Raw genomic sequence first — 13,201 nt, forward strand, 5'->3', positions numbered from 1 at the left:
AAATGCATCAACTTCTATTTATCGCATTTTTATCTCTTCCTGTTGCACGCCTGCGTAGTAATTATTAGGTTGGCAACTAAGTGATTGCGGATTTTGTCATTAGGCAGTATTGACAAAATCCGCAATCACTTAGTTGCCAAGCCAATAGAAGAGAAGAGAAGAGAAGAGAAAGAAAAGATTAGGTACATTCAACTAGTGGCTGAGCTCTCGTAACAGTTAAATGAAGAAAACTAATAGATAATATGTCATGCAATTAAGTTCATTCGTTTCAGACGAACATTCTATTAGGTTTCAATCTAAACGATTCCATGTCCAATAGGAATGATCGTTGCCGAGCTTTCATAAAACTTTAATTAATTCGAAGATCGTAAAGGAACAAACCTACGAAGTTGCTTGGATGATCATATTCGTTAGATTAAATATGTGTCGCACAAGGCAAGCATTTATGAGGATACTCGTTACGAAGATACGTGTTCAGATGGAATATATTGGCTACAAAAGCGTAGCAACGACAACAGTTTGTTAATTAATGAAGCGAATGATGTGCCAAGACAAGAAGAAATAGCCATACTAAAGTGGACTCGTAATTTTGGTTCGATATGCTTGAACATCCACAATTACAAGAAACACTTATGAAGATATTTAAATTGGAATGAAAGGAAAAGGAAGAAATTATAGAATAAATTGTGCTATCGTTTATTTATTAAACGTTATATTAGACGATCTATTAATTGAAAATTAAATAAATAAAAATTACAAAACCTGACAAATATCGCGCAAACATGATTCGATGGGGTGAACGCTATATTCCAAGCGAAGAACTGGACGTGATGGTTTTAGTTTACGTTTCTATGGGTTGAGAACCGCTCGAACGTCAATCGAAGCATCACATCAATTTCACAAATTGCTTTATATTTACCGTGTAATAATTTGACGATGGCATTACAATAAGCTGTGTCCTCTGGACACAAATAAGGAATGTGAAGTTTCCCTGACCAATCCACGGAAGCAATGTTAATAGAGATGAGAACTTTACTTTCAATGAAGCACAGCCTGTAATCTGAAATCTCGTTATTCGGTTATTTCCCTATTATTCGAACACGTTCTTGTCTCGACATTCCATTATCCAAGTGATCGTTTACGATACAGGTTGCCTCTCTTCATCTTGGAAGAAATATTTCATCGAGTCTGTTCATAACGCGGTACCATGCAAGTTAAGTGGCGTCCTTACAATTTTCTGTGTCTCTACTGAATTTTATAATTAAATAAATCCTTTTATATTCCTGTATCTGTAAAATTTGAACCACTAAATTACAATAGTTAAAATATTACATAAAATAATTGCCCGTGATCGTACGGAATTTAAACGTTGCATTAAAGCGATATTTCAATTTTTAATTATTTTTATTATTCGAAATCGAAGAATTTATAATGCATTAAAGTGATATTTCAATTTTTAATAATTTTTATTATTCGAAATCGAAGAATTTATAATAATATGACGCGCCAGTGTTTTTCAAATCGCGGAGATCTCTTCGTGTCTTCGGTTTACGTAGATCACTTCCACGTAGTATTTATTCTATTATTCTGATAAACCTTGGCAAAATTATTTAACAATTTTCAATAACTCTTTTCGTTAGAAATTTCATCCGTCATTTCGTTAAAATAAAGAAATAACGAACAAAAGAAGGGGAAAAACAAAACTTCGCCTATAATTCATCCAGATATATGATTACAGTGTTAAACTGGACAACGTAGCTATTTTTCGCATCGCGGTTTCGCGGGTAATCGTTGGCGGCGTTTCCATGAAACGGAACGAAACGAAACGGGAGCGAGAAAGGAGGTGAAAAGGGTAAACGCGACTGAGAATGGGGAATATGGCGAAGAAGAAAGTTAAACGCGGTCTCTCACGGTACTTTATGCTACTTTTCTCTCCCGACAAGAAAACGTTGTTTTCTTCCCATTAGACTACTAGCTTTGGTCGGTTCTAACTTCCAGGTATAGTAACCTTAAGGCTCGTTTAGATTAGTCAAATCGTTCGACAGCAAGTGCCCCATATCCAGTTCAAGAATCTCGAAACCATTTCACTAATATGAAACTGCTAGTTGGAAATTTCAACTTATTCAAAGTCAAGTGACTTGACCAATAAGAACGAACAAAAGAAGAAATTTATATATAATAAATAATATTTATATAGAATGTATATGCGATGGATATATGAATAATCTCCTTTGCAATAGGCTGTTTGTCTGAAATACGAGTAAACATACTACTAGACATATAAAATATAGTAAAATATAGTAATACTTGAAGCGAAGTAAATAACAGGCATCCTGATGAAGAAATTTCAAATTATTTGTATCGACTAAAATTTTTACAGTAATTTTTGTGTCAATTATTAACTTCGATTGGTTCAAATGAGCTTAATTGAATTTGTCATTTGATTTTGACATAACTAAAATTTGATGTGAAATTGTTAGAAAATATTAAATACGATATTTCAAATCTTCTTCTTTACACAAAATTATAATTAATGATTTGTAAAATTTATAGGAAAATAATAATGTAAATCTAATATAACATGTAATAAAAAATATCTATACAATAAACTCTATTATAAAGAGTGTTTATTCTTCAGGCGTAAGTAGAATGAGACGCTACTGTAGAATGCGAGGCTACAGTAGAATGAGACTTCACGAACGCGGCTTTACGCGGCTACCGCAATTTTTCACGCATCGACAAACGAATTGATCGAAGAGAAAAATCGCTTTTTATGGCTCTCGTCCCTTTCCTTCCCGCCTCGCTAATTACATTCGCTGGGCTGTTCGCTCATTTCCGTGTCGTTTCACTTGTGCTCGGTCACGTTCGAACAGTATCGAGAAATATGACACACTTATTACATTATGGCTGAGCGTCGCGTCGTTTCTACTGTTAAAATTTGATTAACCGAAAATTTAATGGATTTACTTTTGAATCTTTATTGGCAACTTATTCGGCATCTGAACATGTGCGCTCTGATTTCACTTTAGATTGTACAGAAATGTTTTGTGCCTTGCTTTTCCATCATATACGGGGTGTCACATATCAACTGTACTCACATAATGTTGTTAACGATCTGTGAGTAAATATAAGAGAAAAATATCGTACAACGAGCGATGTTCGTATCACTTAAACATTATTCGTGTTCGTACTAAAACATGGAATTTATTTTTAATGATTAATTAAACGAAAGGTGTTGAAAGGTTAAGATATATACAGAAGAGAAGAGTAAGATATAAAAATGCCAAAAGTCGATGCAAGCAGAAGATAAAGAATAAAGAAATTGCACTTTTTCCTTGAATTTATTGAAATTTCAAATAAAATATGTGCGTTGATGAATAGTAATAGATAATATATTTCTTTGATAAATAGTGAAATGTTAAAAATAAATAATAATCGCTTATGTATATTGTGCGTTCATAAAGTCTCTTAAAAAAAGAAAAAGTAGGGACATAATGGCTACGAGTTAAGATAATCTTTAATGTGTGCTGTGTTTCAATATGTTTCACGATAAAGCTACGAAATTTCGTAAAATAACAGGATTTATGTAACACGATGAGGGAAGAGAAGAAAATAGCGGCGGCGAAGAAGACAAAAGAAAAAGGGAGAATGGCGCGTACTGCGGCCGATATCGGCAAACTGTATAATCGACGAAATAATTACGTTCTCCCCTTAATAGGCGATCTTGAGAATCGATTTCTCTGATCGTGGAGAATCGACGATCGAACGTTACCTCGCGACAGTTAGCGATACGACGTTGGCTCTTGGCTTTCGAAAATCTGTAACGCCAGTGAAATTTTCACGGATGGTCGATCTTAGCTGGTCAGCCAACTGCGACACTGACGAACCGATTCCTTTTTCTTCTCTTTTCTTTTCTTTTTCTTCGCTAATTAACTCGCTACTACGACCTAAACAAGATACATATTCGCATTAATGTTACAGCGCTGTTCAAAAATGTTACATAGACGAAGAAAATATTTTGTTGTTGCTAGACTATGGATAATTGTGCAAATTTTTATGTACGCGACTAAGGAGTCACTCGCAAAGATCTTCGTATATTCTACAAAAAGGATTTTATAATAAAATGAAATACCACAAAATTTCACGCCGAAGTTACGCTATGTATTTCGATGTAATTTAGAGTAATTAATATTTTGGCTATCGCCTCTTTTGCTCCGCTTCCGACTGCAACATTTTCTTGATAACTTCGTTTTCCGTAATTTTTTTCGTAGCAGGTCATCCTCATAAGTAACATGGATCGTGTGAAAAAGGAATTTCCGTTACTATAAAATACAAAGTCGAGACATTCGGTTATTCGTTAAGAATATGATGTTAAAACTATTTATTTGTTTTTTAATAACAGATATAAATTTTTCTACGCAATGGAACTAGTCTACGATCCTTGCATCGGGAATAAAGTGGAAATAAGAGGGAAACAAAAGCACTTGTCTGCAAATGTACATACAAAGTGGTTTTGAAAGCATCCGTTTCTAGTTGTGTTCTTTAATCTACGCGCATTGTGCTAATTAGCTAAGCTACGCGAATAATGAACATAAAATGTATAACGTGGAATAATTGCAAACCTAATAAAGACTCGGCTAATTGCCACGCAAATGACAATAGAGTGAAAATATTGTGAAAAAGTTCTCTTCGCCGGAGAATGTAATCGGATTTTTAATCAGTTACCAGTTCCTCTCTTATCTCGAAACAACTCTGGAACGCTCTGTGAAGCAGAACTCTACTTAGATGCAGTATTACAATTGGAAACGCTTTCACAAGATTTCAGAGCGCGTAGTATGTCGCAATATTCTTTTATCGCGATACGTTGATTAAGTAAGGGATTGAAAATTTATAAAATATACGATAAATTCACAAGTGGGCGTCCTGTTCTGAGAATAAGAAGAAACGAGAAAAGATCGATTTTTTTAGAAATGGGAAAGGTCAGACATACTTTTTAATAAATAGCATAAATTCTGTAGAAATTTTTATTGGCATTTACTCAGACGATCTTATTTAAGATTTAACATTTGGAATATTATAATAGGATATTTTATAAAATTAATTATTAATACTGTACTTGATTATTATTATTATGATAATGTTAATTTGAAAAGATATTAACGGTATTCTTTAGTTGCTCTTTATTCGTGCTAAATATAAATGAAATTTCTAAAATAAAGCCTTCTTATTGCAGAAAGCATTCAGTGTCTGGATAACATAATTATTAATGGCTTGTGAAACTCGATAGGAGAAATTGTTCACGGCGCCAGGAAACGTTTAAACAAATAAACGATATTACAATTTTACGATTGTTTATAATGAAACGAAACTTTCCATAAAACCTTTCTTGAATGTAACAGCTTCTCGTTTCCCACGCAGACTATTATACCCCATTTCGGTTAAATAGGGAAGTTTACGATTCTCAATTTTCAATTCAGTAGGTCTTGGTAATTGATCGTGGAAACCGCAAATAACTTTCTCTGGTTTTTGTAATGGTGTTTGTCGTGACTAATATCTCATCGTAAGCCCGCATTTCTTTCTCCAAATGTAAGAATAATTCGCCAGAAAAATTTCACAAATCAAACGGCCAGCTATTTCTCCGTATTCCCTTCATAATATTTGTAATTTTTAACGAAATACATTTTCACCATACCTCTCATTTCGTTTCACATATTCACTATTCATCCTATGGCGATAGAAGATTCGTCTCTATTTACAGTGTGAAGTTATTCAACAAAAGTTGCATAATACTGCGAAACAACTATGTATACGTATTACGTATTGAACGAGACTGCTTAATCGTAAAAGAAATGAAAAGTTATGTTTTCAATTCTTCCGGAGATTAATCAAACTTTAACTTTTAACTTTGTATTTCTCAACGAAGTTCTCTTTAAAATCACATGTAAATTATATAGTTGCATTATTCAAAATAACAGCACCATTTTTATCACTTCGTAAAGTGTGTTATTTATTGCATGTTTAACAATTTCTGCATCATTAAATATAACAGTGAATAATATTCCCTGCATTAAGAATTCCCTCCTATTAAGTACGTGTACCACCGTATGGTACACGTGCATGTACCACTGAATAATTTTCCACTCGTTGAAAGTCGTCCACATTGCTGAATAATAATACGACAATAACTTACCACGATCAAACGCTTGTTCGCTACATGAAGCTAATTAAACATCTACGAGCTAAACTTCCACCTGTCTAATACGTTTTTCTAAAAAAAGAAAAAATTCGACGTTTAAGTTAGGTGATTGATAGGTTTGAGCAACACGCGGTATAAATCTGAACGTTTCCTCAACGGTGACCGCATTTTTGTTAGTTTATCGACCCGAACGAGCACAAAGAAGAAAATGGCCTCTCCGAGGCGGACTGAATCGGCTCCTGGTGATCGAGATCCATGAAAATATTTCGATATTTCGCATTTGTTTCCCGGTCAAACATTTAGGCGTAATAGCAGCGACAGGTTCCACGGATCAGTAACACGTTCACTTTCTTTTCAGGTGTCGACTAGCAGAACGACTTGTTGTTGGCTGCTGCTCGTCTGCTTGATCGTACTTCTCGCAACTCTCGACAATGCTGAAGGTAATCACTTACCAACTTTCCAATGATATGAATCTTTCGCTTATTTTCCTCTCTTAACGTAATACCAGTTCGTTTCCTCTCGTTTCGAAATATCAGGGTAATTGGTACTGTATATCGACGACGGTTTGCTAAGAGAGCGATACAAGCGAAGAAAGTAAATTTTTCAGGAAATTAGTTCGAGATAAATAATTATTAATTACTCACACATTTACTGATAGCTTATTTTACTTTTAATTTAGTTAGTACAGCGAGTTTTGGATTGATAAATCCCTGTGGATCGATAAATGGTAAAATATTGTTTCTTACGTAGGAAACAGTTAATTATCATTTAATAATTGTGACATTAACTCGCTTTCAGAGTTTATTTTTGCAAACACAGCGTCTTAAAAAATTAATCGCGTGCCAAGCCACCTCTTACGTATGTATTATGTGATATGAATGCGTTACCGGTATATAAATTAACGGATGGTGCTCGAAAAGTAGCCGTAATTTAGTCTGCTATGTGTCGACTTTTTCTTCAGTTTTGGACCTGTTCAGATTTTACATTTTTAATTCAACTTGACCAGAGAAGTGCGATAAATAATTCGATCAATAATTTCAGTCTTCCTATTCTTGTTAATTCGTTTCCCTGTCAAGATAATTTTGTTTGAAATCCGAGTACATACGATCAATCGTTCGACTCACTATACCTGAAAATCTACAATTTTCTCAGTTTATATTTAGTTTCATTCAAGAAATGTTTCTTTCAAATTCTTTAACGTTCTAAAAGTGGACGTTCTAAAAGTGAAACTTTTATTCTATATATTTCAACTATAGACAAATATTTTTCTGGTCAATGTATAAATATGTGATATCGCTTTGAACGAATCGTCAATTTTACATTATTTCATCGTAAAAGCATATGTAACGTATATTTCATCATTCGGTTTAAATTATTTCTACAACCATTTTTATTTTTCAAAAGACAAGGTTGCGGAAGCAAAGCACTATGTAGAATGAGCGAAAGGCGCTAATCTCCATTTTCGTTTCTTCATTACAAACATGAGTCATTATATAAGAATGGCCCACATATTCTCAAATGATCAAAGTTATGTAAACTGGTACTAATATTTCGAAAAACTTTCTCGGGCAAACGTAACTTCTCTTCTAAGAGCATTTGCATAAACGTATGTATCTATGTTAAATACGTTTTTTACGCTAAATTTGCAAGAATTTGCAATTTACACTAAGACAAATTTAACAGTACGTACCTTTGTATTAATGATCAGTATATATTTTATGTTGGTTATCTTTTGTCTTTATTGTATTATTCATTGCCTTTGTGATTGATGTTTCGAAAGTTCTTCGCCTTTTGCAATAATGAATTCTTTTGAATAATTTTTATAATATTTCCAGAATAAATATCAAGTAAATAGAACAAATAGAGTTGAACATGCAGTGCCAATATCTTACCTATCTATTTCTTTATTTCAACCAGAAAAATCAATTTGCAACGCGTTAGTATAAAAATAATGCGTGAAACAGGTACAAGGAAAAGATTTCGCAGACCGGCAACCGCCGCCCCATCGATCTCGAGCGATCAGGAAGTCTCAGCAAGCGTGAACAGATTCAAGGTCACGCGAAATCGTATCAATAATAAGAACAAGAAGAATGAAATTCAGACTGGTAAACCGGAGGACTACAAGGTAGGTATGATAATTATTGTCACATATACAATGGTATAAAGAATTCTGTACTGATTCGTGCAATTCGCTGAAACTATTTAACTATCTCGGTGTCGTGTAATTAGTAATTTAAAAAACCTACATTTACGCTTCAGCAACTTTGTTACTTGTATTCCAAGAAACGAATTCTTTGAACAAAAAATATTACAAAATATGGTATAATTTATGATACAATTTACAGTAAAATTTAATTTATAATAATTTTCTTCTTTACGAATTCTTTAACGTAAAAACTTATGTTTTGATCTTCGTAATATCAGAAATATCCACTTGTTATTTCCTCGTTATTTACTTTCTCAAAGAAATAAATGAGAGACGAAAAGCAACGAAGGAGTCGTAATGTAGTTTTAATTTGTACAGCTTGTATGTTACTATACAAACTGGTCTCAATACCGGACGAAAATTGGGAAATTTTTACCCGAAGACATACAACCGGACTTGTGTACGCACATCATATTCGCCTTCGGTTGGTTGAAGAAGAACAAGCTGACCAGCTTCGAGTCGAACGACGAAACGAAAGATGGAAAAACTGGACTATACGAACGAATCGTGAATTTAAAGAAGGCTAGTCCCTCTTTGAAAATTTTACTTGCGATTGGTGAGTATCTTTGGGAATATATCTTCCTCGAAGATGGATGGATTCAAATATGTCAGGAAGAAAATGTATACCTATTTATTTATTAACAAATTGATCAAAACATTGAATAGTGTATTTTAAAATTTCTGTATATGAAGATTTATGAAGGTGTCATCGTTTATAATTTTAATCAGGTGGATGGTCGTTCGGCACTCAGAAATTCAAAGACATGTCCTCGACGAGGTACGCAAGGCAAACCTTCATATACAGTGCCATTTCGTATCTGCGTGATCGAAATTTCGATGGCCTCGACATCGACTGGGAATATCCGAAAGGAGGAGACGACAAGAAGAACTACGTTCTTCTGTTGAAAGGTAAATACAGAATTAATGCTAATTGGATTCTCATTACGCGTGCTATATGCTCACAGATAATTCACTTACAAAATCTACTTCTACATTGTAAAACTCCACACAAATTATCTAATTATACTATTTCATTTATTTACATCTACAGAGCTTCGAGAAGCGTTCGAAGCTGAAGCTCAGGAGAAGAAAATGCCGAGACTTCTTTTAACAGCTGCTGTACCGGTTGGTCCTGACAATGTGAAAAGTGGATACGATGTACCAGCAGTTGCTAGGTAAATCGACGTAACGAAATTAAAATTTCTTAGCTTTACGCTTCATTCAATAGAAGGATAAATATATAAAATCTGATAATAAAATAAAACAAGAAAACTTATATTGTTACACAAATTATTGCAAAATGGAGCTATCTTCAATTGTAAAAAGAAGAAATATAAAATTCGTCGTTTTGACGATTTTGCTAATTCCATTGTCAATGGGTTGATAAAAATCATTATATCTACTTAGCTACCTGGACTTCATCAACCTGATGGCATACGATTTCCACGGGAAATGGGAGCGAGAGACGGGTCACAACGCACCTTTGTACGCTTCTTCGTTAGATTCCGAATGGCAGAAACAGCTTAGTGTGGATAACGCGGCCTCCATGTGGGTCCGTTTGGGTGCCCCTAAAGAGAAACTGATCATCGGCATGCCGACCTATGGCCGATCTTTCACTCTCTCGAACGTCTCCAATTTCCGTGTTCATGCACCTGCCAGTGGCGGTGGCAAGGCTGGCGAATACACCAAGGAATCCGGCTTTCTTGCCTATTACGAGGTACCTGCGATCTCTTGCTTCTGAACGTGACTCTTGCTTCACCCAAAGTGCCATTTTACTCACTGAAACTTGCGTGGATCGTAAATTTAAATCAAACTTTTTTAACTCGCGAGGTCCTTAGATAATCGATCGATTAGATGCTTTCCCCGTTTCTTGCGGTTAGAAATTTATTATCGCTTTATTCCCGGTTGAAGGTAGTTAAAGGGTAAGCAATTTAGCTGTCTGTTTGATTCTAATAATAAGTGGGAATGGTGATTACTGGGTTGTGTGATTCAAAGGGATAGTTAAAACGATGGTTTTAAGGAAAAATGTAGATGTAGATACAGTGGCTCGCGAAAGTATTTGAACGCTTATAGAAACTCTTTATGAATATGTTACACAGAACATTTCAAAAAGTTTAATACAATATCTACGCGTTTACAAAAATTTTCCAGAGTAAGTATTCAAGTATGTGTTTAATGAGTCACAGTATAGAGATGTTTGAATGGTTTTGAAGTTTGATTAACTTTTTTGAATGAGAATTTGAAGAAGAAAGAAGAGCAATTTTTCTTTCGTACAAACGATAAGTACACCTTTTTTTCTATTTTCTATAGATCTGCGAGATGTTACAAAACGGTGCAGCTTATATCTGGGACGACGAGATGAAAGTACCATACTTGGTGCAGAACGAGCAGTGGGTGGGTTTCGACGACGAGAAATCTATTCGAGGCAAAATGGACTGGCTGAAGAGCAAAGGTTACGGCGGTGCCATGGTGTGGACGGTTGATATGGATGACTTCAACGGCACAGTTTGCGGTGGAAATGTCAAGTACCCCTTAATCGGAGCGATGAGGGAGGAATTGCTCGGAATATCAAGAGGTCCAAGTGCCAAGGACGTCGATTGGAGCGCCGTGGCCAGCACTGTATCTGAAAGCATCTTGAAAAAGCCAGAACCTTACAAGATATTGGTCTCGGATGTTATCAACAAGGCGAAGAAACTTCAAAAACCGACAACGCAACTCGTCGTTAATCCTCCTACCAATGGTAAACTTTTCTCCTCGAATTTTTTGGTTTGCGTTAACGCATTATAAATTATTTAATCATTGTTCGTAGAAAGGGCAGCCCAATCAATGTGCTACCTAACAAATTGGTCGCACAGAAGACCTGGAGCTGGAAAATTTGTACCGGAAGATATCGATCCAACTCTCTGCACGCATATAGTCTATTCGTTCGCAACCTTGAAAAATTACTTGCTTGCAGAAGAAAGCGAGAAGGACACGGAGATGTATGAAAGATTGATCGCTCTGCGAAATAAGAATCCTGACATTAAGGTTGGATCCTATTTTTCATACATATTGATCGATATTGATACGTTTGACACGTATTTTGATACGTATCAAGCAGACCATGGTATATATCGATCGTCTTAATGATTTTTCAGATATTATTGGCGATCGGTGGTTGGGCTTTCGGGTCAACCCCGTTCAAAGAACTGACCAGTAATACTTTCCGTATGAATCAATTCGTTTATGAAGCCATCGAATTTCTCAGAGAATACAAATTTGATGGCCTAGACGTTGATTGGGAATATCCACGGTAAATTTCGAAAAATGATTTCGTCGCCTTCGATGTTCCCTCGTTCTTTCGTTTTATATTCTTCTTTTTATTTATTACATTAGGGGTGGTGACGACCGAGCAGCCTATGTGAATCTTTTGAAGGAACTTCGACTGGCATTCGAGGGTGAAGCAAATAGTTCTGGACAACCAAAATTAATTTTATCAGCCGCGGTACCAGCTAGTTTTGAGGCTATTGCCGCAGGGTAAATTCCAGTTATTGAGTTTCCTTAATAATTAATTAATTACCTTTAACAAAAACAAATTTCAATATCTCACAACGTGTGGCTACTATCGAGCGTATGGCTTCGAAATGCAGCTAAATTATTTTTCTAGCTTCTTCCTTTGAGCTAGTTCGTTAATTTCAGGTACGATGTACCAGAAATATCTAAGTATCTGGACTTCATTAACGTGATGACGTACGATTTTCACGGCCAGTGGGAGAGACAAGTCGGTCACAATAGTCCTTTGTATCCTTTGGAAAGTGCTACCAGTTACCAGAAAAAGTTGACAGTGGTACGTATTGAAAATTACTTTCTCCTACATTTTTATTAAGTATGGTTCCACTCTTTCATGTAATTGACAAGTAATGTTCTTTCTTAACGAATATTCTAATTCTGTAAGAAAATACTATTTTAAATACTCAATTAAATCCTATAACTCGACACTGTGAATGATCAGCACCACAAAATGTACATCTTTCAATATCTCATATGTATATGAAAAAACTATAGGATTACAGTGCAAGGGAATGGGTGAAACAAGGTGCTCCAAAGGAGAAATTAATGATCGGTATGCCAACTTATGGCAGATCCTTCACATTAGTGGACAAAGAGAAATTCGACATCGGAGCCCCAGCCTCAGGAGGTGGAATAGCTGGCAATTTCACCAACGAAGCCGGATTCCTCTCGTCTTACGAGGTATTACACATCAGCGTATACTAACCTCTTGTCCAACACGTGGCATTAACAGAAATACTAAATGAATGTATAGATTTGTACCTTCCTCAGTGAAGAGAACACTACGCTAGTATGGGATAGTGAGCAACAAGTTCCTTTCGCGTACAGAGAAGATCAGTGGGTTGGATTCGATGACGAAAGAAGCCTTATAAATAAGGTAAGAGAAACGCTAACGTCAATATTTCTTTTGAAAGTCGACGAAAATATCAGAGACGCGCGTCAATTTGTATTGCGATTAATATAATTAACTCACAATTTGTGTTTATTACATTAGATGCAATGGCTCAAAGAAGAAGGCTTTGGAGGTATAATGATCTGGTCGGTGGATATGGATGACTTCAGAGGAAGTTGCGGAGCTGGCAAGTATCCATTAATCAAAGCTATGATGAAAGAGCTGCGAGACTATAAAGTGAAATTGGAATACGATGGGCCTTACGAATCTCATTTGAGGAATGGGAGGTACACCACCAAAGATCGTAAGTGTTTATTATTTATTATCTTGTCACAATTTTATAGAGCTCGATTAATTT

At 35.3% G+C, this 13,201-nt stretch overlaps 1 protein-coding gene across 1 annotated transcript in view; it reads left to right on the forward strand.

Annotated features, from left to right (window-relative positions):
- Positions 1-13,201, forward strand: part of Cht7 (chitinase 7) — a 29,444-nt gene that overhangs the window by 15,434 nt on the left and 809 nt on the right. The window contains exons 2-15 of the mRNA XM_033330995.2: positions 6,555-6,636; positions 8,161-8,321; positions 8,721-8,958; positions 9,132-9,311; positions 9,454-9,577; positions 9,810-10,119; positions 10,713-11,142; positions 11,212-11,429; positions 11,540-11,694; positions 11,778-11,918; positions 12,081-12,228; positions 12,447-12,632; positions 12,706-12,828; positions 12,946-13,147. Of these exons, the coding sequence (XP_033186886.1) occupies positions 6,555-6,636; positions 8,161-8,321; positions 8,721-8,958; positions 9,132-9,311; positions 9,454-9,577; positions 9,810-10,119; positions 10,713-11,142; positions 11,212-11,429; positions 11,540-11,694; positions 11,778-11,918; positions 12,081-12,228; positions 12,447-12,632; positions 12,706-12,828; positions 12,946-13,147 (2,698 nt within the window). The remainder of the gene's footprint in view (positions 1-6,554; positions 6,637-8,160; positions 8,322-8,720; positions 8,959-9,131; positions 9,312-9,453; positions 9,578-9,809; positions 10,120-10,712; positions 11,143-11,211; positions 11,430-11,539; positions 11,695-11,777; positions 11,919-12,080; positions 12,229-12,446; positions 12,633-12,705; positions 12,829-12,945; positions 13,148-13,201) is intronic.

Source organism: Bombus vancouverensis, chromosome 12 (assembly GCF_051014615.1).
Source record: "Bombus vancouverensis nearcticus chromosome 12, iyBomVanc1_principal, whole genome shotgun sequence".
Taxonomy (NCBI): Eukaryota; Metazoa; Arthropoda; class Insecta; order Hymenoptera; family Apidae; genus Bombus; species Bombus vancouverensis.